Here is a 22726-nt window from a genome sequence, read left to right as displayed (position 1 = left end):
GTTAAAGGTACCTATCTGAAGCTCTACTCTTGCTGTACACCATCATCAGCCCCTGAGTTTGGGCCCAGCAGGAATGCTGGGGACCTTGGGACCATCATGAGCCTGGCTGTGATCTGGAGAAAGAGCGTGCCAGCACCCAGCTGTGCAGGCTGTCCCATGCAGGTGGGCTTCCTGCGAAGAGAGGGACAGGGTACTGGGGACCCCCCGCAGGATGGCACACTGGTCTCCCTAGCAGCTGCTTCATGGCTCTCCTCTGCCAGTGGTGCACAACCTCTTGCTCCATCCCTCACCTTGCTGTAGCCAGGCTGGGGTGCTTTCTTGGCTCCCATTGCTACACCAGCAGGATGGAAATAATTTCTCCAGCTTCACGCAGTTGAGGTGTGCTCAGGGAGGAGAGATCAGATGAGATTTGCTCCTTGCCCTAAAGGGTTTGCAACTTCACTGAGAACAGGCAAACCCTGGTAAGAAGAGTGAGGTTTCTCTGCAGGAGGCAGTGAGCAGCAGGGAGCTCTGTCGTGCTATGGGAGGGAGCTGCTGGGCTTTCCACAACCATGCAGCAGCCAGTCCTGGTGATGCTCTTTTCCTCCAGCCCCTTGAACCTATTATTTTCTGCACTGGCTTGTGTCTCAGCTCAGCTCCCATCCCAACACAGGCTGCACATGTCTGGGTGCAGGTGGATGGATGCTGGGATGTGGCTGGGCCAGCTGCCTGACAAACACTAAACACTAGCATGGGCTTGTTGTCCTGTTGTGTGGAAATAGATTAATTGCATTAGTATTTCCACTGGAAATTATAACTTGGATACATTAAGTTCAGCCAATTTCCTTATCCTGCGTCTGCTGAAAGGATACCTCTGCTTTTTCCACTGCAGTATCTTGTCTGTGCCACCAGTGCCAAATCCATGACAGGCTAGTCACGCCCATGTGACACTTTCAGAAAAGGCCACATAATACCCCTACCTCCTGTCTCCTTCTCCCCTCAGTTTCCCCAGAGATATCCCCACATCTAAGAAACAGAAAACCCTCTTTATGAACAACCACATCAAATCCCAAACCCCATTACTAATTAGTAACGAGGTTCCATAATTTAGATCACCTTGAATGGTCTTTAGGTCGTTCACAGGTGCAAAGTCAGGAGGATTAAGGGCTTATAATATTTGTCTGGCAGTGTAACTACCAATTCCAGCAAAAATAATGGAGCTAGCTTCTTGGGTTTCCTGCCACCACAAAGTACACACATGCACACACTCTCTATTTTATGAATATTTACATACCCGAGCTGCCAGGAATCTTACTCCCGTTGCTTCCCACCACCTTAACACACTTTCCTGTATCTCTGCGAGTCTGTTTCCTCACCAAGCAGCCGGTAATATCCCTTTCGCTGGGGAGCAGGCGGAGGCCGGGCTTACCTCCGGTGCCAGAAAAGCCTGGCAGAGGGCGCACCTACAAGCTGTGGTTTCCATCCCGAGCCCTTCACACCTCCCAGTGGCTACCCAGAGATGTTCCATGGACGGAGCGCAAGGTCCAAATAAAAGGAAGGATTAAAAAGTTAGGGACAAGGCGGGGAATAGCCACATTGACATCCGCCTACCACCCCTGAAGGGACACAGCGTCTGAGGAGGTGCCTGGGTCGGAGGAAACTTCTACACCCGCTTGTGGAGACGAGCAGAAAGGCACTTCCATACCTCCACCTCCAGAGGCACAGCCAACAAAAATAGCACTGGACCCAAAGGATATAAATAGAATAGCGGCTGCAGAAAGCTTCGACTCACTTTACACTGCCAGCAGAAATAAAGGCAGGAGGTTTGTCCTTCCTCCAGCCCCAGCCCCTGTGCATCAGAATACCACTGCAGAAAAGGCATGTCTATTTATCTGAAGATTCCCATGGGAGCAGGGCAGCAAAATGCCTAACTCATCCGAAACTCACAGGAAAAAACGTTGCTCGTGGCAAAAGCACTTCCCTTTCCTAACTTGAAACTTTGGGAACTGGGTGGTAGGAAAGGGAACAAACCAAACCACCACCCTCCACCTTGTTTTCAACAACTGAGGCTTTTTTGCTCTCGTGTTCTTTGTTCAGTAACTCTGACACAAGCCTATTGCCGAACTGCTCCAGTCCAGGTGAAGACAAGTGGAGGTGTCTTAAGATAATAATCTCCTTCTGTTGCTATGGCAGCTTTAACATCACCAAATATATTTGTGGCGAGCTGGCACTTGGGTTCAGTTTATACCCTCTTCTCAAAGTAATCTTTTATTACCCTGACAGGGAGTTAAACTGCAGCCACCCCATGAGACTGCCTTTAGCAGAAGGCAGTGTGTGTGAACCCGTGCCCAGTGGGTAAGGGATGAGATGATGCTGATTTGTACTTCCCATCACTGACTTCCTCCTGCCTGGCCCAAACAATCTGATGTTGCACAGCTATTCCCAAACCAAATCTGTGAGGTGCACTTCCAAGCCCATCAGGGTTAGATGGAGTATAAAGCACAAAAGTAGACCCTAACTACGTAAAAATAACTGAACTGGGTCAGATCAAAGGTCTGTTGTGGCCTTCCTCTTACCTCCAAGAGCAGCTAATGCTTAAGAGTTAAAAACAGGGGAATGAGTGATACTTTTGCTGTGCATTGTCCAGCAACGTGCTGCGGAGGTCTGCCTTTGCCTTTAGTAAACCTCCAGGGACTTTTCCTCCATAAATTTGTTGAATTGCTTTTTTGACCCTGTTTATACTTTTGACCTCCACAGCATCATGTGCCAATGAGCCCACAGCTTTTATACACACACACAACTGGAAAAAATACTCCTGCCTTTATCATTTCATTAGCTGCCCCCTGGTTCTTCCCTGTTTTCCGGCCATTCCAGCCCACTGCAGCTCTCTTTTGGGAAAGTGGTTCTTAATTCCTCTGTTAAATGTGTGCACAGGTCTGATGAAGGATCTTACTCCCCTGTATTTTGACACAAGTTTAGCATCTGCTTGCACTGGAATCAGGGAAAAGAATGCTTCAGAAGCTGCTCCTGCACTGAGGACAGATTTGGGAAGGGCTTGGAAAGCCCCAGACACTTATTCCAGCTGTAGTATCCCAACTGAAATGTGCTGGGCCTGGACAGATTGACCCAAACGAGAAAACTAATGAGCATGGCACTACATTCATTCACGTTTTCAGTAATCTTCTTTAAGAATTTACTTTCATTTTATTCATTTATGTATCTTTGTTCAGTTGCATCTTTCAAAGTGTTGGCATGTCTCTGGCGGAAGGTGCAAGGCCCCGATTTTTTCATTCCTCTGCTCAGTGTGAATTCATGCCCACACAAATTCCCACTCTGGCCCGGAGGGCTCTGACTTTTAGCCACGAGGTGGGGCGAGTAGCTAAATTCCTGATCTGAGCATGTGCGCAGCCAATGCAAAGCAGACCACCATGGAGTCGGGGTTTGCCAAGCTAAATCACTGGAAAAAAATTCCTTCTCGGCTTCAGCTTTCGCTGCTTGATCCGTGGAAATGCGCAACTTTAAACCCCAAGTTTCCAAAACAAAGGCACACGGGAAAGCAAATAATGCAAAAGCGGTGGGGACTGTCCCGCACAGAGCCCTCTGCTCAGCCTTGCACCTTGATCGGCCAATGGAGAGGGACCGAGTTGAAAACCAGGCTGGGAGCGACTAAGGAGAGAAATAGTTATCTCAGCTGGCTTTCTCGGTAACTCTTGGAAAGTCCCTGAAATGACGTTTCTAACCTAACAATTAAAATGGGTTTAATTATAGAGAGGCTCGGAGCCCTGGGAACAAGCACCATCTACAGAATGAGTAAACAACTGCAGAAAATAATAGGCTGGTCTCTCTCCTGGTTACTTCTGGCCAAGCCAAGGAAAATAAAAGAAGAAACTAGAAAGAGAAGGAAATTCGAGGAACCTGCTTGCTCCTTAAAGTAAATAATAATATATCTATTAAAAAAAGTCAGAAATCTGGAATAGCTGGAGCCTGTGGGCGTTCCTCTCGGTTATTTTGGCTGTTCTTGAAGACCGAAGGAGGGGAAAAAGATCAGCCGCCAGCTCAAAGTCCAGGTCCTGCGACTCTAAAGCAAACATAAGAGGAAATGGATCATTTGTTTGAAGTTTTTCAGAGCGATGGCCGCTCGGGCCGGCATTGCGCTGCCCAAGGCAGGGGGCTCTTCCCTGCCGGCCAAGCCGTGCGTTGGGCCGGCAGAGCAGTGTGTGGTGCCGGGCAGCGGCAGGGCCCCCCTTCAAGCTGGCTGGGCGGGGAGGGAGAGGGCTGGGATGCCATTGCTCGGCCCTGGGTGAAACACTCTCTGAAGTTATGGTTAGGGCGAGCCTTGCTCGGCTGGGTGGGTTTGGGGGAAGCGGGTTTCACGCTGAGGCACTCTAGCACCGAGAAGCCTCCGGGCGCTTTGTTGTTTTAATGTTTTAACTTATTTTTACACACAAACTGCCGCCATGCTCCCCACTCCTCCCCGCCGTATCGATATACGCATGAATCATACTTTGCCTACTAAAATCTGGAACAGATTACTTGCTCAGAGACGCTATTTTGTTTCTTTTCTCTCAGTTTTACAATTCTGAGTTCTGGGGGCTGGAAGAGAACTATGCAGGGGAAAAAAAAGGCAGAACTCCTCAGACACCCTTTTGAAGTGCAAACCCGTATTTTAACTATTTAAACTAACGTGGACGGCAGCTATGTCCCCTCGCAGCGCTCCCAGCTCCCAATAAAACCTGGGAAAGAGGAGTACCCCCCCGTGTGTATGCACACAAAGCAGCCCTGAGCAGATCCACTCCAACCCCCGCCGCCCCCCTCCCCCGCCAACCGCCGTCGGTGCTCGCAGGGGCTCATGCGTACCGGACGAGCGCGAGGCCGCTTCGCGAACCGGCCCCCCCCGCGCGCCTGCCCCCGCCCTCCCCGCGCACACAACGGCCTCCTGAGGGGGGCGGGCAGCGCGGCGGCGGCGGGCGGGTTTTCCCCGCTCCTCTGCCTTCTTTTTAGTTCTTTTTAGTTCTTTTTCCCTTCCCCCCCTTTTTTCTCTTATTTTTTTCCTCCCCTCTCCCTCCCTGCCCCCTCCTTCCTCACCAAAGTTCCTCCGGCCCCGCCCGCCGGGGTGATTCAGTCGCGGTGTCAATCACCCTGCCCTTCTCCCCCCTCCTCCCCTTTCCTCCCGTCGCCGGCTCCTCCTCCCGGGGGTAAGTCCGAAACTTTATAAGTTGAGCTTTCCACCGAGCCCGCTGGAAGCGGCGGCGGGCTGGGAGCGGCGGTGGGGGGAGGCAGGCTGCGCGCCGGGCGCCCGAGGCTCTGCCTTACCCACGCCGCGACTCCTCGTGTCCGTGTGCCGCGGCCGCACCCGCGTCCCCCCCTCGCTGTCCGAAGATGTCCACAGCCCTGGTGTCGCCCACCATCTTCGACCTGAGCGAAGTTTTATGCAAGGTAAGCGCGCCGTCGGGAGCGGCTCCGGCGCTCTTCAGGTTCGAGTTTGGGCTTACCTCCCCCCCCCCCGGTTTTCTGGCCGGTACCGAGCTCGGCGTAGAACGGGGGCCGAGGAACCGGCTGTAGATCACCCGCTGCTGCTGCCCGCGCTTCCCTCCTCGGTCCCGCCGGCGGAGGGGAGGGGGTGGGCACCGCCCTGCGCTCCTTGGGGCTCAGTCGGGGGCCGGGTTGTTCCCCTGCCCCTGGGGCCGTCGCGCTGGAACACGCCCGGGCGGGCTCGCTCCCCGCGGGGCTCTGCCGCCCCTGTCCGGCCACGCCGCAGGGGGAGCGGGGCGGGGGGGAGGGGGTGTTGTTGGGGCGGGAGCCAGCGCTGCGCGCTGCCCTTCCCGCTCGCCGCCGTCCCCTGGGAGGCTCTCCCAGCAAAGAGCTCCGGCCTCAGCTCTCTCGCATGCAGCCAGCGGCTCCCCCGCGTCTGGCGCTTGGCTCGCTTCCTTACTTAGCTCTGCCAGGGCTTCGCGGGGGGACGGGGCGGGGCGGCTCTCGGGGGCTGGAGCAGATGTTGGCGAGGAGGGCTCCCCTGCTTGCCCGGCGGCCAGAGCCGGGGGCCGGCGGGGCGCCGTTCCGTGCCGCTGAGACTCGGGGCTGCGTGGGGACGCCGGAGGAGGCGGTGACAGTGACCGGCTATTGCTTTCTCCCCGCAGAGCAACAAGATGTTGAATTACAGTCCCTCGAGTGTCAGCGGGTGCCTGCTGGACAGGAAGGCGGTGGGCACCCCGGCCGGCGGGGGCTTCCCTAGGAGGCACTCTGTCACCCTGCCCAACTCCAAGTTCCACCAGAACCAGCTCCTTACCAGCCTGAAAGGGGAGCCGGCTCCCATGCTGGGCCCCCGGGAAAGCCGCTTCCGGGACCGCTCCTTCTCCGAGGGCGGCGAGCGCCTGCTGCAGCAGAAGCAGCCCGGGGGACAGGTCAACTCCAGCCGCTACAAGACGGAGCTGTGCCGCCCCTTCGAGGAGAACGGAGCCTGCAAGTACGGCGACAAGTGCCAGTTCGCCCACGGCATCCACGAGCTGCGGAGCCTCACCCGCCACCCCAAGTACAAGACCGAGCTCTGCCGCACTTTCCACACCATCGGCTTCTGCCCCTACGGGCCGCGCTGCCACTTCATTCACAACGCGGAGGAGCGCCGCGCTGTGGCGGGGAGCCGGGAGCCCGCCGTCACCGACAGACCCCGCCTGCAGCACAGCTTCAGCTTCGCCGGCTTCCCCAGCACTGCTGCCAGCGGGCTGCTGGACAGCCCCACTTCCATCACCCCGCCGCCCATGCTGAGCGCCGACGACCTACTGGGCTCCCCCACCCTGCCTGACTGCGCCAGCAACCCCTTCACCTTCTCCAGCCAGGAGCTGGTCAGTCTCTTTGCCCCCAGCATGGGGGTGCAGGTGCCCAGCGGGAACTCCCCCACCACCTTCTTGTTCAGGCCCATGTCCGAGTCCCCCAACATGTTTGACTCGCCGCCCAGTCCTCAGGACTCCCTCTCTGACCAGGAGGGCTATCTGAGCAGCTCCAGCAGCAGCCACAGCGGCTCAGATTCCCCTATCCTGGACACCTCAAGACGTCTTCCCATCTTCAGCAGACTCTCCATCTCTGACGACTAATCTGGGGTATCCTCTTGCTCCCCCTCCCCACCCCCCCACCTCTATTACAATGTTAAGCTGAACTCCCACCCCCATCCCCAGTAGTCTGAGCTGGATGTTAACATGTCCCCCTGCCTGCTGTAGACCCACTGGCTTAAACCTTAAGTGCCAAATTACGATGAAAAGCAATAACGTTTACAAAATTAGTGCCTTTTAACACTTTCACTGTGACTATTACCTCTCCAGCTGCAGAGGGCACCAGCAGCTCTGTGCACTTCCAGATGTGCAGGAAATGTCCGGATCCAGCTCCCTCCACTGGCCATGTACTGCATAACCCTCTCCCAGTCCCTTCCTGACTGGCCAGTTTCCGCTAGGCTGCAGGCATGCGGGCAAGTGTTAACATCCAGTCTTCTTTCTCACCTCCCCTTAAAGACTAGTCTTGCCTGGATCCGCTCAGGTCTGCGGGAAGAAAAAGCTGAGAACGGACAAAGATTGTAACAAGAGTGGGACTTTGACTGGGAGGAAGAAAACAAAACAACAACAGCAAAAAAGAAAACAAAAAGCAGATGGACTTAACGAGAGACTTGATTTTGGTGCTAAAAAGTTCCCCGTGTATTCATGTGACATCTTAAACAAATACAGAAATAGAGGGGGTGGGGCCAACAGAAGTCATTCCACACACACACACAAGTTCGTGTAAGCAAAGTTCCAGTAGACATAGCTTTAATGGTTTTGCTCTAGAGTACTTTAGACCTATCTTAGAGCACTCACGCCAAGCTTTCTATTTTTTTTTCTGGGTTTTTAATTTTGTATAACTTCAGAAATTGGAGAGCAGATTTTGCTTGTCACTGCACAACAATATAAAAAAGCTTATTTAACTTATCAAAACGTATTTATTGCCGAAACCTATGCTTTTTTTTGTTAATTTTGTTCATATTTATCGGGATGATGAATCCATAGAATATATTCTTTTATGTTTAAATTATGATCTTCCATATTAATCTTAAGATTGTGAAGTGTCTTTTTCCTTTTTTTCCCCACAGTTTAATATATTATACTACAATGACATTTTTTGTAACTTTACACTTTTTTGGTTATTTTATTTTAAAAAATGAAAAATTAATTTAAAAAAATGCAAAAAACTGTGTTTGGATTATTTATTTTAGAATTTCCCCTCTTTTTTGTTTTTGTGTTGGACTGCAAATTGAGTTAATGTGCTTCTTTGCCTTTCTTCTCCTCCTCTTCCCCTCCCCTGGGTCTTAACTACCTAGGGCTTTAGAATGTACATACCTGAGCTCTGTTGTGAGACAGTGTGGAAGGAAGACCTTAGTCTTCCTCTTTCTGTATAGATTCTTCAAGGAGAAAAGCCTTGGGCTCAAAGTGCCTATCTGAAGACATTCCAAATGCAGTTTGTCTTTGTGTTTCTGTATTCCAAGTTTGGAGTTTTCCTTGCCAAGGTGAATGGGACTGGCACAAAGAGAATGAATGTAATTAAACACCCCCTCTCCCCCCCCCCGTTACTGTTCACTACATTGCTTTTTCCTCCTCTTTGTGTGAGTTTTATTTAAAAGAGAATCTCTTTTGTAATGACTGTTTGCAGTTTAAATCAATAAACCCCAAGTTTTTTCAAGAAACTGACAGTGGAGCTGGTTTTCCTTGCACAGATTGAGGGTTTGGTTTATAGGCAGCCACTCAAATGCAGGTAGTTCCCTCTTGACCTAGAATACCCACCCTGTGCTTGGGCATCCCTCTGTTATTTGGCATGGATTCAGTGGGTCAGCCATACAAACCTGTGGATCAGAGATCAATGGCAGCAAATAACCAGTGTGACCTATCAGTGGCCTCTCACCCTCTCTCTCTTAGGGTGTCCTCCCATCTTGAGTCATTCAGTCTTCTCTAAACTTCTTTCTGATCAATGTACCTTAAACCTTAGATTGGCTTTTGTTCCTCTTGTGGCTTATGTTCCTATGCAGCTCCTTCCCCCTCATGAGAAGCCTATACATATTTTGAGCAAGGCTGAAGCGGGATGTTGAAGTGGCATGGATTTCCCAAGCCTCAGGCCTGGCTTCTTGTTGGTACTACTCCCTTTTGGTACAGAGTGGTGTTTTGTGTGGGAGAGGAACATGGACCCTCATAGAAGTCTTCACCCTGGTATTGCATTGAAGCCTGCATGCCCCTTTAAGTATCAGTTGGCAACCCCAGAAACTTCTGAACCCAGTGGTTTTATTCAGGGTTGCTTCTTTGTCAGTGCTGGTCATGGTGTAAATCTTGTGTTTCCACCTTTGAGCTCTGTGGAACAAGCTTGGCACTCCATCTGAAACTACCAGCTCTCTCCCAAATCCAGGGTGTAATATTGTTGCTGAAGCACCAATCTGTCATCTGTCTTGACATGCCTCACTGTTCAGAAGAAATGTTTCCTAATTCATGTTGGAAAAGTTCCTGGCAAACAAAACCTATAGGATACCTCAAGGCTTACACCAGCGTACCTTTGGTGGTGTTGGCTTTGAGTAACATGCTTGCTTGTGTGGTCTGACAATAAAGGTGAGCTAGGTGGAGGAAAGATGGTGGAAGAGGAGTGTGGCTGCTAGCAGCTGGTTCCCATGAACAGTGCAGAAGCTGTGTGGGGAGTTTGCCTGGGCGATGCTGATGTAACTAGCATGCTGTGCAGTCTGTGCTGATGCCTGAGAGAGGAGCCTCGGGCACAGCCCCAGTGCTGCTCAACAGGCCTCCAGAAACCTGCTGACCACAGCCTTGCCTCTGGGTGTGAAGGTGATGGGGCCCACATGAGAGATGGACTCCTTCCTGGAAAGCCTCCTGTGCCCAGGTGCAGCAAGCATCCAGGCCTGCCTCCTTGCTGACTGCTGGAAGCCATGCCATCGGCCCCTGCACAGCAAGCTGTATCTGATCTGGAGAGGATCCCAAGTTTATCTCAAGGTGTGCATATGGGGCTTGAAACTGCTCACCTCCTCCCTGGACTTTCTGTGCAGCTCTTCAAGCAAACAGTCTGCCCAATTAATAATTGATGAACAAAATAGCTGTATTGGTTGCATGGTGCTATTGATATGACAAACTACTGGGAAGTTGTGCTAAAACTAGGTCTTCTTTCCTGGTAGTTCTGTACTTCCCTCATCCTAGTGCACTGGTTCTGGGAAGCCAGCACTATTTTTCTCCTGTGGATTTGTTAATGAAAAATGCTTTATCGCTGGGTGTTTTGCTTTTTGAAACTAGCCTTGAGCTAGGTCACACAGGGCAGAGAGAAGAGCAGAACAGGCAGCATCAGAAGTTTACTTTCTGTAACCGTTTGTGAGAGAGTGAGGCAAGAGCCTCCAGCAACACAGGGATTTCCCTGATTTGATACCATTAGCATTCATTGTGACTTGGGTGTATGGCAGCAGCTAGTCTGGAGGGACTTCCCCTCCCTTGGGTTTACCGTGGGCGAGTTGTCCGTGCTGTTTCTTGTAGGGTTAGCATCTGTGTCCCCTAGCAGTTTGCCTTGGCTGGTAATAGCCTAGCCACGGCTCAGAAAGGTAAATAGCCTTTCCTGGCATGATGGTTTTGAGACATTCATTTGTTTTGGGGGCTCCTTCATGCTCTGGCTCACTGATTCTCATAGGAGTGTCACAGGACTCTCAAGAGTGGCCAAGAAGAAAGAGCTGGCTTGTGTATTGGCACGGTTACTTTTCTGATGTGCCTGGTGTGCCTGGGCAGAGAGAAGTACCCTCAAGAACAAGATACCTGTCGTCCCATGTGAGGTGGCATGGCAGAGTATGCCTTGGTGCACTTACAGCTCTTACTGTGGGGCAGGGGGACACCTATGGTGACTCTTACTGTTCCTCACATATTTTTGTTAGTCATGGGTATTTGCAGTGTGGGCTTCTTGTAAGAAGACTGGGTCCATGTCTGTGGGCTGCAGGTACTAGGTGTCACTTATTTTTCGGCTTCTAAGTCAGATGGTTAGTGCTGTCCACATCCAACATGCCTGGTTGTCTCTGGAAATTACAGCCAGTCTGTACTGCTGGCTGCGCCAGTTGCCCCTTGGTAAGGAGTAGCAGGACTGACTTTGATTTGCAGAGCTCCAGGTGGCTCAGATCCCACTCCAGTAGCTGCCTCCCTCTTTCCTAATCCCTACAATAGCTGTAAGTGTCCCCAGGACTGTACTGGCTACTCCCTTACTAAGGGCTAAATGTGGCTTTTGTACAGAAGCACCTTCAGTTCTGCAATCGGGGGCTGTAGAAACACAGGCCACCTCATTTCCTGAACTTCTCAGTAGATGAGGGCTGCAAAGTCAAATAGGGCTTCTTTGTTGTTGTTGCTGTTGTTGTTTTTAAAGGCAGTTGGGAACTTCACTACCTAGTTTTGGCTAACCTTTGTTTAGCATCACTTGAATTTAGGCATGGTGTGCCAGATTGCAAGTAACAAAAAATGCAATTTAAAAAGAAGTCTGAAATGCTCCAAGTTCCTGACAGAATGTGCCTCATCAGCATAGCCATGAAGTTTGGATGCAGAGTAGAAAGAAACTTGGAGAACCGGACAACAGTCGATACATGCCTGGAGGGGAGCATACAAGGGAGTTTTTGGGGAGGCGCAGGGAGGGCAGTGGTCTGCAAGTGGGACTTGGAGCTGCTGTTGCAAATCATGTGGGAAGACCAGGCTCTTGCACGGCAAAGGAGAGGTGGCAGCGGGGCAGGAAATGTTGGGTCACCATTAAAGATTGGGAACAAAGCAAGAGATAGAGATCAAGTTCACACAGCATGGGGGATAGCAGAGGTGAGAGAGAATCCATGCTGGTTTGAGTCTAAAGACTTCTTAACTAACAGTGTTTGGATGCATGAAGGCTAATGAACTGGTCTCCAGCAAGGCTCAGGAGCATCAGCATGGAGGGGAAGGTCTGGATAGTGTAGCCTGCTGGATACTATCTGATGACTATGCACAAGGATATGAATGAGTATGAAGATGCAGTAATACTCATGGGCAGCATGCCCTATACACTTGCTAATTGCTGCAATTTGTGTGGCCTGCACTGGGGAAAGCGAGCATGTTCTTGAGCCTGGAGAAAGAGGCTCTGGGAGAAGGTGCAGCGGTCAGTGTGTGTGAGCAAAGAGGCTCCTGGCTCCAGTACTGGATGTGTTGCATGGGCTGGAGGCTGCAGACATGCCCAGGGGTGGCAATGACACAAAAGAACAGCCCCAGTACCTTGCCCAGGAGGGAGTGAGGGGCTTGTGCTTGAGGGAGACTCCTCATGCCCTAGGAAACAACAGGCAAACATGAAGATGTATGGTCTTGTACCCAGCAGTGGGGCTGGGAAGGCAGTTTTGCTGTGGGGAGCTGGTGTGGGGAGTGACCAGGTGCTCTGGTGACAGCCTAAAGTGTGGGGAGTGCAGTGAAAAGAGGCAAAAAAAAAAGAAATGTGAAGAAGGGTGTCTTCATTACCAGGGCTGCACAGAGGAGGGGTCAGGAGGAGCCCATAGCAGAAGCAGTTTGAGGGGTATGAACCAGCTATAAACAAGAAGCAAACAGTAAAACTAGTGTTGGGAAGGAGTTCAGCTGGGAGGAAGGGGTGAAACCTGTCACAGAGGGTATCTCTGGGTCTGGGAATGCTGGGAGGTATGTCGAGACTGGCTCAGCAGGGATGCTGCAAGTGTCTGCTGGCAACTCACGGAACAGCCCTCGAGCTCTAGGCCGATTTAAGCCCAAAATGTTAGAAGATGATGTAAAATGTCCTTTGTTTGGAGACATTCTCACCCATTAAGCAATGCCTGTGCCTCACAAAGCCGGCACTTATTCCCTAGAATACTTCCAGCAAAAAGAGAAAAAAACAAGTTTCTCTAAGACACCCTAAACCAATACCTGCTGTGACTAAGCCCTGTGGGCAGCTCCACAGCTGATTTATATCCTCCTCCTCTTCCAAACCGAAGGGGTTAGAGTGGAAACAGACGCTGCGTTAAACATAGCCGAGGGCAGCGAGCAAGACAGCCCTACACTGAGGCGGGGAGGAAGCGGGGCTGCGGGGCGGCTGCTGCCAGGCGTGACGCCGGTTCGGGTTTCCTCGTAGGCAGAACAGAGCTCCTTTTGGCTGGTGCAGCTTTATGGGCTCGCCTGGGTTTATTACACTGCAAATGTTTTGAATTCCACGTCTTAATTTCCAGAGAGGCTTTGCTTCACGTTTGCTGCTTTTTTTATTTCACTACCACTGCCTTAACCTCTTCTTTTTGACCGGGTTTTGGTCAAAGCAGCCGTTTTCTGAGCAAACAGAGGACCAGAGTTCTCCCTGCCTGGGCTCCAGCTGCAAATTAATCTCTTTTCATAGCTTCATTTTATGTACGCCCACTATCCCCACACATTAACTTAGTCAACACATGGAAGTGAAATTTTTCCATGCAGGATCCTGCGGGCTGTAAGGCTGTGTGGAGCATGTGACTGCCAGCTACAGTTTTCTTGCACCTCTGGGTGGAAGGAAGTTTCCTCCTCATCCGCCCCCCAACACGTGAGCGGTTGTCGGTGCGATGTGAAAAGTTTTAACAACTGGAGTTGGTGTAAACATGTCAGGTTTCAGCATTTCTGTGTGTGTTTAAGGTCTACCACACCAGCTGGGCGGAGGCAAAGCCATAGGTATGGTATGTCTGCAGTACCTCTGGTCCTAGCAGACCACCGGTCAGCAAAAGAGCCGATGGAAGGTTTGTCAGTGGAGTCATTCTGTTTCTCTGGGGTTTATCTCCCACAGAGAGGACAGAAAGAGCAAGAGATGCTAATGCTGACAAAGATGGCTGGAGTCTGCTTGGCCTATGTAGCGATGCACTTTGTACTTCATTATGATGCCTTTCACCCATGGGCCTGGGAGAACTTTACAGGTATTTTGGGCACTTGGCAAATGTAACTGTACCTATTCCTTAGGTTTTAGAACCCTGTTAGATACATGACTGTTAAGTGTCTGGCAGTGGCACAGTATCACAGAAAGAGCTGCAAAAATAATTTAGGACTCCTGATACTTTTTCTCCTGTCTTAGTCTCCAGGCAACAGCAAATATTTCTCCTGAATACTCTGGATGAGCAGATGCCAATGTTGATTCACAGGAAAAGGATGTAGCCACGCAAGCCATAGAAATGTTGTTTGGGATGGTAGCCACAGCCCCTAAGGAGACATTAAGCAATATGGAACAAATGCCAATGAAGTTATTTCTTGAAGCTCTTGCTTTGTTTGCTATAAAGAAATTTCTTGAGCAGTCTTACGTGGAAGCCATCGTGATTACCTTGATTATAGCTACGCAAAGAGAATATGCTGTGTTTCCCAGCTCTGGAGATGGTGCAAGGGCTTTTGGACACTGGTATAGTCTGGGTTTACTAGGAAGTTACAGTCACAAGAAATGAGGAAAGGTTTTGTTGAAGGCCAACATCAGAGTGTAAAAGGTGCACTTTTGCCTGGAAAGAGGACAGGGCTGAAAATATACAAAGAGGCTCCTTGTTTATTTTCTCTCAGCCTCAGATCTTCTGTGCTGTGTTTACAAACAACCCCATTTTCCGCAGGATTAGACTTACAAGCTTATCATAGGATTGAAAACTGACAACAAACTTAATTCACCCCTTCTTGATGGTGCCCAGCCAAAAGAGCTAGGGGAGCTGCAGAAAATCATTTTCCTCTCAGTTTAGGTAATGTGGCTTTAGATTCACAGACTGAATCTGCTGACCGAGATATTTTCCTTCTCCTGGCACCCTTCTGACCAGAAAAACACTCTCAGCCTGGATGAAAACAGAACTGGAGATGTTTTCCAAACATCTGGCAGTTTGTTTGAAAAGCCAGCAAGAACTTGAGGGCAGGCAGCTGGGGGGAGGCCAGCGGTGTCACGGTGGAGACCAGAGACAGCGGCCCATGGGGTTATCAGTGTATCATCCAGGTTGGCAGGGACTTGTAGTGAGTCATCCAGACCTTCACTCTTAACTGTGGCAGGGCTGATCTCATTATCCACAAACCACCTCTCCTGCACGATGCTGTCTAGCAATAGCCAGAAACAAAGGTCTCCGGCACCGATGCGTCCATGGCATTCCCTTGTCAGGGAGTTTCAATGCTCAGGCTATTTTAACCTCTCAATATGTAGCCTAATACTTAACCTGAATGTCTCCTGTGGAGGTTTGTGGCCATTAACTTTGCATCCCATCCCCTTCAGTCCCTGCAGAATGGCATGTGTGGTTTCACCTTTCAGCTATCCTGCCAGTTATGCCCTTTCCCAGTCTGTTCCCAGAGGATTTGCTTTCCCAAACCTTTTTATTTCTCTCTTCCTATGCCTGCTCAAAAATAGGATGTCCTAAACCCATCCTGAACTTTAATTTTCAGTCTGGTTCTGCTCTCATTGTTGCTGTCCTGTCTCTGGTTCTTGTGGAGGCAAATTCAACCTTCCTGGCTTAATCTGTGATGAGGACAGGAAAAAAACACTATATCAAATTATATTGTTTCTGTTAGGAATACAATGGGATACAGAGTTTGACCTCTTGTCACAGTATTGTGCTGCCAAACAGGGCCCTGCCCTGTTACTCAGGGTTGTCCTGGCTCCCTTCACACAGACCAACAGTGATGGGTGTCTGGATCTTGGGACTTTATCCCCATTGGGTTGTATGTATGAATACGTATGTGTGCATAGTATCTAGCTCTGCTATTAGCCCTGTGCTTCATGGCACCCAGGACCCTTGGGAGCCTGCCAGTGTGCTCTGAGGACGCTTTGCTTCTGCCCTACAGTTTTCCTTCCTGAAGGAGAGACACTCATCCCTGTCCCTGGGGAACATAAGCTTTGAAACATGAGTTGATTTGTTTCTACTTACCATTATCTCGGTTTACATAAATTACAGTGCTTAACAGTGCTCATAAAATTATCCAGCCTTAAAAAAAAATCAACTGTTGAAATTGGCTCTGTGACCTCCCTGATCAGCTCATTTCCAATGGGCAAACATGCAGTGGGAAAAGAAACAGTCCTTTCTTGTTCATCACAAATGTTCATCTCCCTTTTGTATCAGCAGCCAGCTTCCCTGGTTTCCTAGTGTTGGTCGGTATAGAAAAGTACATCAAGCCTTTCACTGTATGCTGCTTCACCATTCTGAATAACTCTGACAAGTTATGTAACTCAACTAAATCATCCAGCATCCCCCATGAGCAGCCAACACATCTCTAATATTTGACAGTCAGGTTCTGCCCTGAAAAGGGGTTTTCTTGACAAAGCAGTGATAATTCTCTGTCAGGGATATTGGATCACCTCTGGGTGCACTGCAAGTGAAATATTTTCTCCAACATGTCTCATCTGGAAGCTGAAAGGCAGCCTGGCTGGTTTCATTAATTGCTCTTGACCTGTGTTAGGATTTAGGCATCGAATCTGTGCTCTGTTTGAAGAAAAAAAAAGCAATAAAATCTTATTTTAGTTGCTAATCAGAGAAACTATTAATCTAAATTCTCATAAGGAGTAGATGAGCTGAACAACCAGCAGTATCAGATAAACACTTTTCCATCAATGGTACCTGCACTGTATTTTTGCGAGCAAGTTGGACAGGATGGCACAGGTCCTTGGGTCCTTTTTACTCCTGACTCCAGGAGGGAGGGGTAACCTGTAACACTGTTGCCTATCATGTCTTTGTGTCTACTTTATTGTCCATAAAAAAACTTTGCTCTTTGGGTTATGCTATTTATTTCCTCTAACAGTTTTTATAAGAGGCCTTATCAAAATTGGTGTAAAAAGATGGCTGACCCACAGCATGTTTATTGGGTCTTTATCTGCTCTTCCCCTGTTTTTTTCCTTACTTGGTGTGTGCCTCTGTCATGACAATTATCAGTCAGAACCTCTGATAAGACCATAGTCCTGTGTCCCACAAGCAATTTAGCCCTGAGCACCCCAGGAAAGTCAGCAGACGGGTGCACGAGGTTTAGGTGGGCAAAGTCAGAGGGTGCGAGACAGCAGTTTTGGTTCTATTCAGATACCAAGTCCACTCAATGGTTTCTCTGAGCACTACAGGGAACAGGGAGCTTAAGAGGGCTTCAAAAGGTGAGACAGGCAGCAAGCAACCTGTCTGGAATGGGTTTGAGCTCTGGATTGCACAGTGCCTGTTGTGTGGGGCTGGCCCTTGGCCATTGGCTTCATGGGGTAGAGGAAAGGCTCTTTGCCCCTGCAGTGCCCATCACAATTCTGGCTGAGGAGAGCAGCCCACCATGGCCAACCTGCCACCAAGGGGGCTCTGGAAGTGGAGGTGACAGGGGCAGCCAGGGCAGAGTGAATGACCCCGTTCCCCCAGACAAGCCTAAGCAGTGTGTGGCATGAGCAGGCTGGTGGCAAATGGCAATCAGGTGCTCATTTCACTTCCTTGTGCTTCTTCCTCCTGCCTGCAGCCCTGCTCTCCACCCACCATGCTTAGCACCTGCTCTCTGAGCCGAGGGCTCTAACATTCTGCTCACTGTCTGGGGGTACCTCTGCCTGCACCTTCCTCCAAGAAGACGGGGGCAGCAGGATGTGTGCTGTCTCTCCCAGGGGCTAGACCAAAGGATTTAAACTTCCCCAATGTGTAGGCAAGTCACTTGCCTCCTGGCCCTGTAGGTTACCAGATCTACCAAGAAGCAGAAACCAGCAGGACCATGCCACAAGCTGGAAGACCACCAAGTTCCTGCAGTAGGCTGAAATGAGCTTTGCTGCTGCAGGGTGTCCTCTGGTTTTGCCTCACTTGTCCTTTGCAGGGCTAGGACCTCCTGTCCTTCATGTCCTAAAAAGCTTGTAATGAGCTACTCTCTAAAAGTCCTGAAGAAGTTCAAAGGGTGTGCTGAGTTCATCTCCTCTGGGGGATGGAAAAAACCCAACACCCATGCATTGCTGTAAGTACCAACCTACCCAACCTCGTCTCACTGCTAAGGCTGCAATAGGTCTCACACACAGCACAGATCATGCCTTTGCCAGGTCAGGTTTTTGCTGCTACAATAACACACAGGCACTGAACTTCCCCACTGGGTTCTAGAGGGTTTATTTAGGTAGTGAAATGGGCTCACTCGTCATTAAAAGCTGGTGGGCAGTGTGGTTCAAGATGGTAATTTGTATAATTAGGATTTTTTTAAAAGTACATTGTGCACCTTTTTCTGGTACATAGGGACTGACTGTGAAAAGGCCAGATGGTGGAAGTGTGGATTACTTCAATTTTTACATGTCTATTCTGTGTGGTCCCATTGGTAGGATTAGGACTGCCATGACTCTCCAATGGCTGCCAGCAAGGGGTGACTGGGAATCCAGCTTATTCCTCTGCTCCATCAAAGTGAAATACAAAAAGTAAACAAGGAACAGGAATGCAAAAAAGTAAAATCCAGTCTAACTCCTGCTAAAGGCAATGTACAAATTCCTTTTTAGTGGTCTTTGAGACACATAACTGGTCCTGAACTGTTATCATTTGGTCTGCTAGTAAAACAGATCATAATATTCAATATCAAGTAAACTAGGAAAAGAGGAAGAAGCCGCAATTCAGGACTGAGCATCTCAACAGTGTGGAAACAAGTTCTGGCAGGGGCTGGAGCCTTCAACTCCAGCCAAAGGCCCCTACCTTGAAGGCTGTGCTGGATTTCAGGTGCTTCCCCAGTGCAATGGGGGAGTACTAGGTGAGGAACTAGGAAAAAAAACTGATCCAAAAACTGGCTATACTTTGTCCAGCTCTGAACAGCTGTTTTGGGTCCTGCTCTACTCACTTTGTAAAAAGTTAAATTGAAAAGAAAGGTGAGGTGAGAGTGAAATTGAAATCAGGAAAAGAAACAAGAAGTCCCAAACATGTTTTTGATAGAGGAACTGGATTTTTGAACCGTGGCACTGTTCGGCCTTTCAGGTTGTCCTCAATCTGTTGCGTGCTGAACATTGAGGACAGCATGGTGGAAATACCTGTGAAGCAGCAAGAGCCTTATCAAGGCACTGTACCAGGAAATGCACCACTCTCTTGGCTACCTCATGCACGATACTATGGTTAAACCCAACAGCATGCCTCATCATAACATGTGCCTTATCGACCTCACTATCTGATGACAACAGCAGCCCTCAGGAGACCAGACTGACATCATCCAAAACCTCAGTAGTTGAGAGCAAAGGCTGAATTCTGTAGCTAGGCTACAAGCTGTGCTTGGCTCTGTTGATCTGTTTGTACTGAACTTGAAGGCACTTTGCTAGAGGAAGAAGAACATAAAAATCAAGTTCAAACAGCTGTTTCAGAATGTTTCTCACAGGCTACCATGCTATTTAGCAAATGAATGCAGCAAGAAGAGGAGGTTTATGTCCTAGGCAAGTGCAAAAGGTCTGCTCCACAGCTTTCTGTAGCTTTGAGAGGGGTGAAAAAAAGCCCAAACCAAAACACTGCCTGAAGGAGAGAAACTGCCACTGGTGATTTGGTGCAGAGTCCCATTCCCAGCTGACCCTGATGTAGTTGTGATTTTTGTTTATCCCATATCAGAAATGGGCCAGTTGTTGATCCCGCTGATCTTTGAATTTCCAGTTCCTAAGCTTTGTGTTAGCTGGTTCACAGTCACATTGCCAGTCTCCTTGTTTGGTTTCTGCTGGCTCACAGTGGCAAAGCATGCTGGCACTGGCCTCCTGGCCTCATTGCGCCCATTTGAGGGGAATTTCTGCAATCACAAGAACAAGAAACAGAAAATAGAGTAGGCTTTTCTTGTGTAATATTCACCAGGCTGCTCTGATTTAATTTGCTCTCTGTCCTGGGTTCTTCAAAACACCTTCTGTCATTTACGTCAGCATGGATTTACCACACCCCACTTATTTCAGACCTGGATAGCACCATGGAAAAAGTTTACCAGTCTTACGGAAATGCCACTTTATGTCTTGGACAAAAGACAACCACATGGGTCCATATTCATTCAGGAACTGCCTTTTTATTTGTACTGCACCCAGCACAAGTGAGCCTATTCCTGCTTGGAGTTTGCTGTACTACAAAACTGTTCTTAAAAAATCTGCTTTTAGTGTTTGGATTTTTTTCTAGTTGCAAAGCAAGCTTTCAGAGGTAAATGAAGCCGGATTTAAATGCTGAATGCATGCATAGCAACAAGAGGAAGGCCATCCAGCACATGGATGCTAAGTGTCCTTTTACAGCCCTCATTCAGACCCCAGTACCCACCTCCCCGGGGCTATGCATGGCATGGTGGGACACACTGCCCTGCTGTGACCCCAGGCAGGGGGATGACGCCTTCCCCACTTCCCGCTGTGCTGTGGCGCATTGTGAGATGTCTGCCAGTGTGGCATGGATTTGGGGAATGTGCATCCCTATTCATTAGGGACTGTAATGACACAACAAGGGTAACGGGTTAAAACTTAAACAGGGGAGGTTTAGATTGGATATAAGGAAGAAACTCTTTACTGTTTAGGGTGGTGAGGTGCTGGAATGGGTTGCCCAGGGAGGTTGTGAATGCTCCATCGCTGGCAGTGTTCAAGGCCAGGTTGGACAGAGCCTTGGGTGACATGTTTTATTGTGAGGTGTCCCTGCCCATGGCAGGGGGTTGGAACTAGAGGATCGTGAGGCCCTTTCCAACCCAAACTATTCTGTGATTCTAAAAGGCAAGCTGTAAAGGGGTGGTGGAAGTCTGGAGGTACCACAAAGGCCAAGTTCTCTGCTGATGACAAATCCCCTCTTCCAGCATGGGAAAGTGAGGTGGCACAGCAACTTTGGCCAACAGGACCTGCAGTGTACCCTCAGGTCCTCTCTCTATGTATCTGCCAGAACAAAGTGAATTCCCTGAGACAACAGCTGAGGAAACTGGTTCAAGCTGATGTGTTTAGTGGACTCTGGTTTGATATCCTGTCCAAGTGCTCAGATGGGACAGGTTCCTCAGGAGGCAGGACTGGTGCTGGTCTGAAGAGCTGCCCTGCCTGGGAGCCTCATGGGAGCTGGCTTACAAAAGAAGCCTCCGCCTTCCAGGACAGTACTTGGATCCTCACCATGCTCCCATAAACGGATGGTTTCTTACCCTCCCGTAACGCTTGCCTATCTCCAGCAGTGGTGGGGACAGGATGACTAACGAGCCAAACTATGAGTGTGAGCTGCTTCAGCAGTGTGTAAAGGTTTTGCTGTTGTCACAGTATGCAGTGTGCTGAGGCTACGTGCGTGTGCATGGGAATTACCTGCCATATGTCTGCTTTTTGTGTTCCTGATAAAAGTTTAAAAGACGTCTCCTAGCTCTCCCAAAAAGCAAAGCGGGAACTTTAAAGAAGAGATGCTGAATATTTGGCCCTTTAAACTGCTACAAACCTTTGCTGCTGCCAGAGGATTGAAAACTACCCAAAAAAAAGAAAAAAACCCAATCTTTTTACTAACTCAGTGAAGGCCTGGCTCAAGGGAAGGGCCTCTTGGAAAAGAGGTCTGGTGGAAATAAGGCTTGCCCCTTCAGATAGAGCATTAGATAAACCCAGCTCTGTTGTGGGACTGTGGGAAGCCTCCCGGAACAAGTGTAGAGAGCCTGAAGTGTTTTTTGAGGCATGCTGTTATTGTTTTGTTGAACATATTTCTTGGTCCTTAGGAACTTTAAGGAGCACAGAGAACACAGTGTGGCAGAGAGCGAAGGATTACAGAAAGTCTTCATTAGTAGATAGGAATAATTTGAAATGTCTGCTCCTACAATGCTTTTCTAAATACTCCTCTGAAGCACACTTGTTTTTCTCTTCCTGCTGTATACATCCCTGACCCCTACCTGGCCCTGCTATGTTATTCAGTTAGCAGTTTGGTTGATTTATTATTGCTGAAAATATTACCAAATACAGCTCTTAAATAAGCAACACAACAGAAGGTGGTTGAGATAGGGGGTTGGTAAGAAATAAAGAGGGAGTTTTTCAGGTTTAGAGTTTCTGGTCCTGCTTTCCTGAAAAGGAAGGGCCTTTGAATGGCTCTTGTGAAATATGCTGATGGCCCTGAGTACCCACATCACCACCTCCCCATGACAATTGCCACCAATCGACCACTTGCGGGCTGTCTCTGCAGCAGCCCAGGAATGGATGAGTCATGGAAACTGAATTCCCCTTCACCCTGGCCAAGGAGCTGCATTGACAACAGAGAAGGAAAGTCAGCCCTGCTTCTTTTCACGCTGTGAAGCATTGATCAAACAAAGCTCTTCTGCTCCCATGTACGTCAAAGCAGCGTTTTTCATGAGTGTTACCTGAATAATGTTGTACTAAGAAAACAACCTCAAGTAGTGCTGGGCACATTATTTTGTGCAGATAATTGATTCTGTGCTACTTCAGGCCAGCAAAACTGTATCACATTTGCAAATAGCTTTAGCAGAAGATGCTCAAAACCACTGCCATGCTTAAACACAGTGTCTAAATGCTGGGTTTCTTTTTAGAATGATTTTTTGAATTCTAGTTTGGTTACATTTTAATAATTTCTAAAGAAAACAACTCACTTGGGGAGAAATTAGCACCGGGTACTTTCCTGAATGGATAATTACTCGATCTGGGGGGAGGTGGGGGGTGGGAAGCAGGTTCCATTCATTGAAGAAACTCAATTCTTTTTATTTGAGATCTGCCTGGAACATTAATCAATTATTCACACAGCTCTGCTCCTGCAGCTCAGATATAAAACAGGATATGCGGCTCCCAAACAGGGAGGTATTCAGAATTTCCCTTGAGGTGTTCTCAAATGAAAAAAAAAAAAAAAAAAGGACTAAAAAACCCCCAAACCTGTTAGAAAGTG

General features: G+C 49.1%; 2 protein-coding genes and 1 long non-coding RNA gene across 5 annotated transcripts in view; 1 reads left to right on the top strand and 2 right to left on the bottom strand.

Moving 5' to 3' along the window:
• Positions 1-3163: 3163 nt before the first annotated feature.
• On the bottom strand, positions 3164-5685 carry LOC117436037 (uncharacterized). The gene is made up of 2 exons (XR_004549537.1): positions 5065-5685; positions 3164-4057 (listed from the first exon to the last, which is right to left on the bottom strand). It is a non-coding gene; the product is annotated as an uncharacterized lncRNA (long non-coding RNA).
• Positions 5196-8680, top strand: ZFP36L1 (ZFP36 ring finger protein like 1). The gene is made up of 2 exons (XM_005149253.4): positions 5196-5415; positions 6117-8680. The coding sequence occupies exons 1-2, from the start codon at positions 5359-5361 to the stop codon at positions 7065-7067; spliced, it is 1008 nt and encodes a 335-aa protein (XP_005149310.1). The 5' UTR covers positions 5196-5358; the 3' UTR covers positions 7068-8680.
• A 10790-nt stretch (positions 8681-19470) lies between these two features.
• The window catches only part of RAD51B (RAD51 paralog B), a 466503-nt gene continuing 463247 nt past the window's right edge, over positions 19471-22726 (bottom strand). For 2 of the 3 annotated variants that reach the window (XR_004080584.2, XR_004080583.2), the window contains exon 17: positions 19471-19655. The gene's annotated coding sequence lies outside the window, so the exon portion shown is untranslated. The remainder of the gene's footprint in view (positions 19656-22726) is intronic. The other variant, XR_004080585.2, reaches the window with a different exon arrangement.

The sequence above is a fragment of the Melopsittacus undulatus genome, chromosome 4 (genome assembly GCF_012275295.1).
Source record: "Melopsittacus undulatus isolate bMelUnd1 chromosome 4, bMelUnd1.mat.Z, whole genome shotgun sequence".
Taxonomy (NCBI): domain Eukaryota; kingdom Metazoa; phylum Chordata; class Aves; order Psittaciformes; family Psittaculidae; genus Melopsittacus; species Melopsittacus undulatus.
This window is presented reverse-complemented; position numbering and strand designations above follow the sequence as displayed.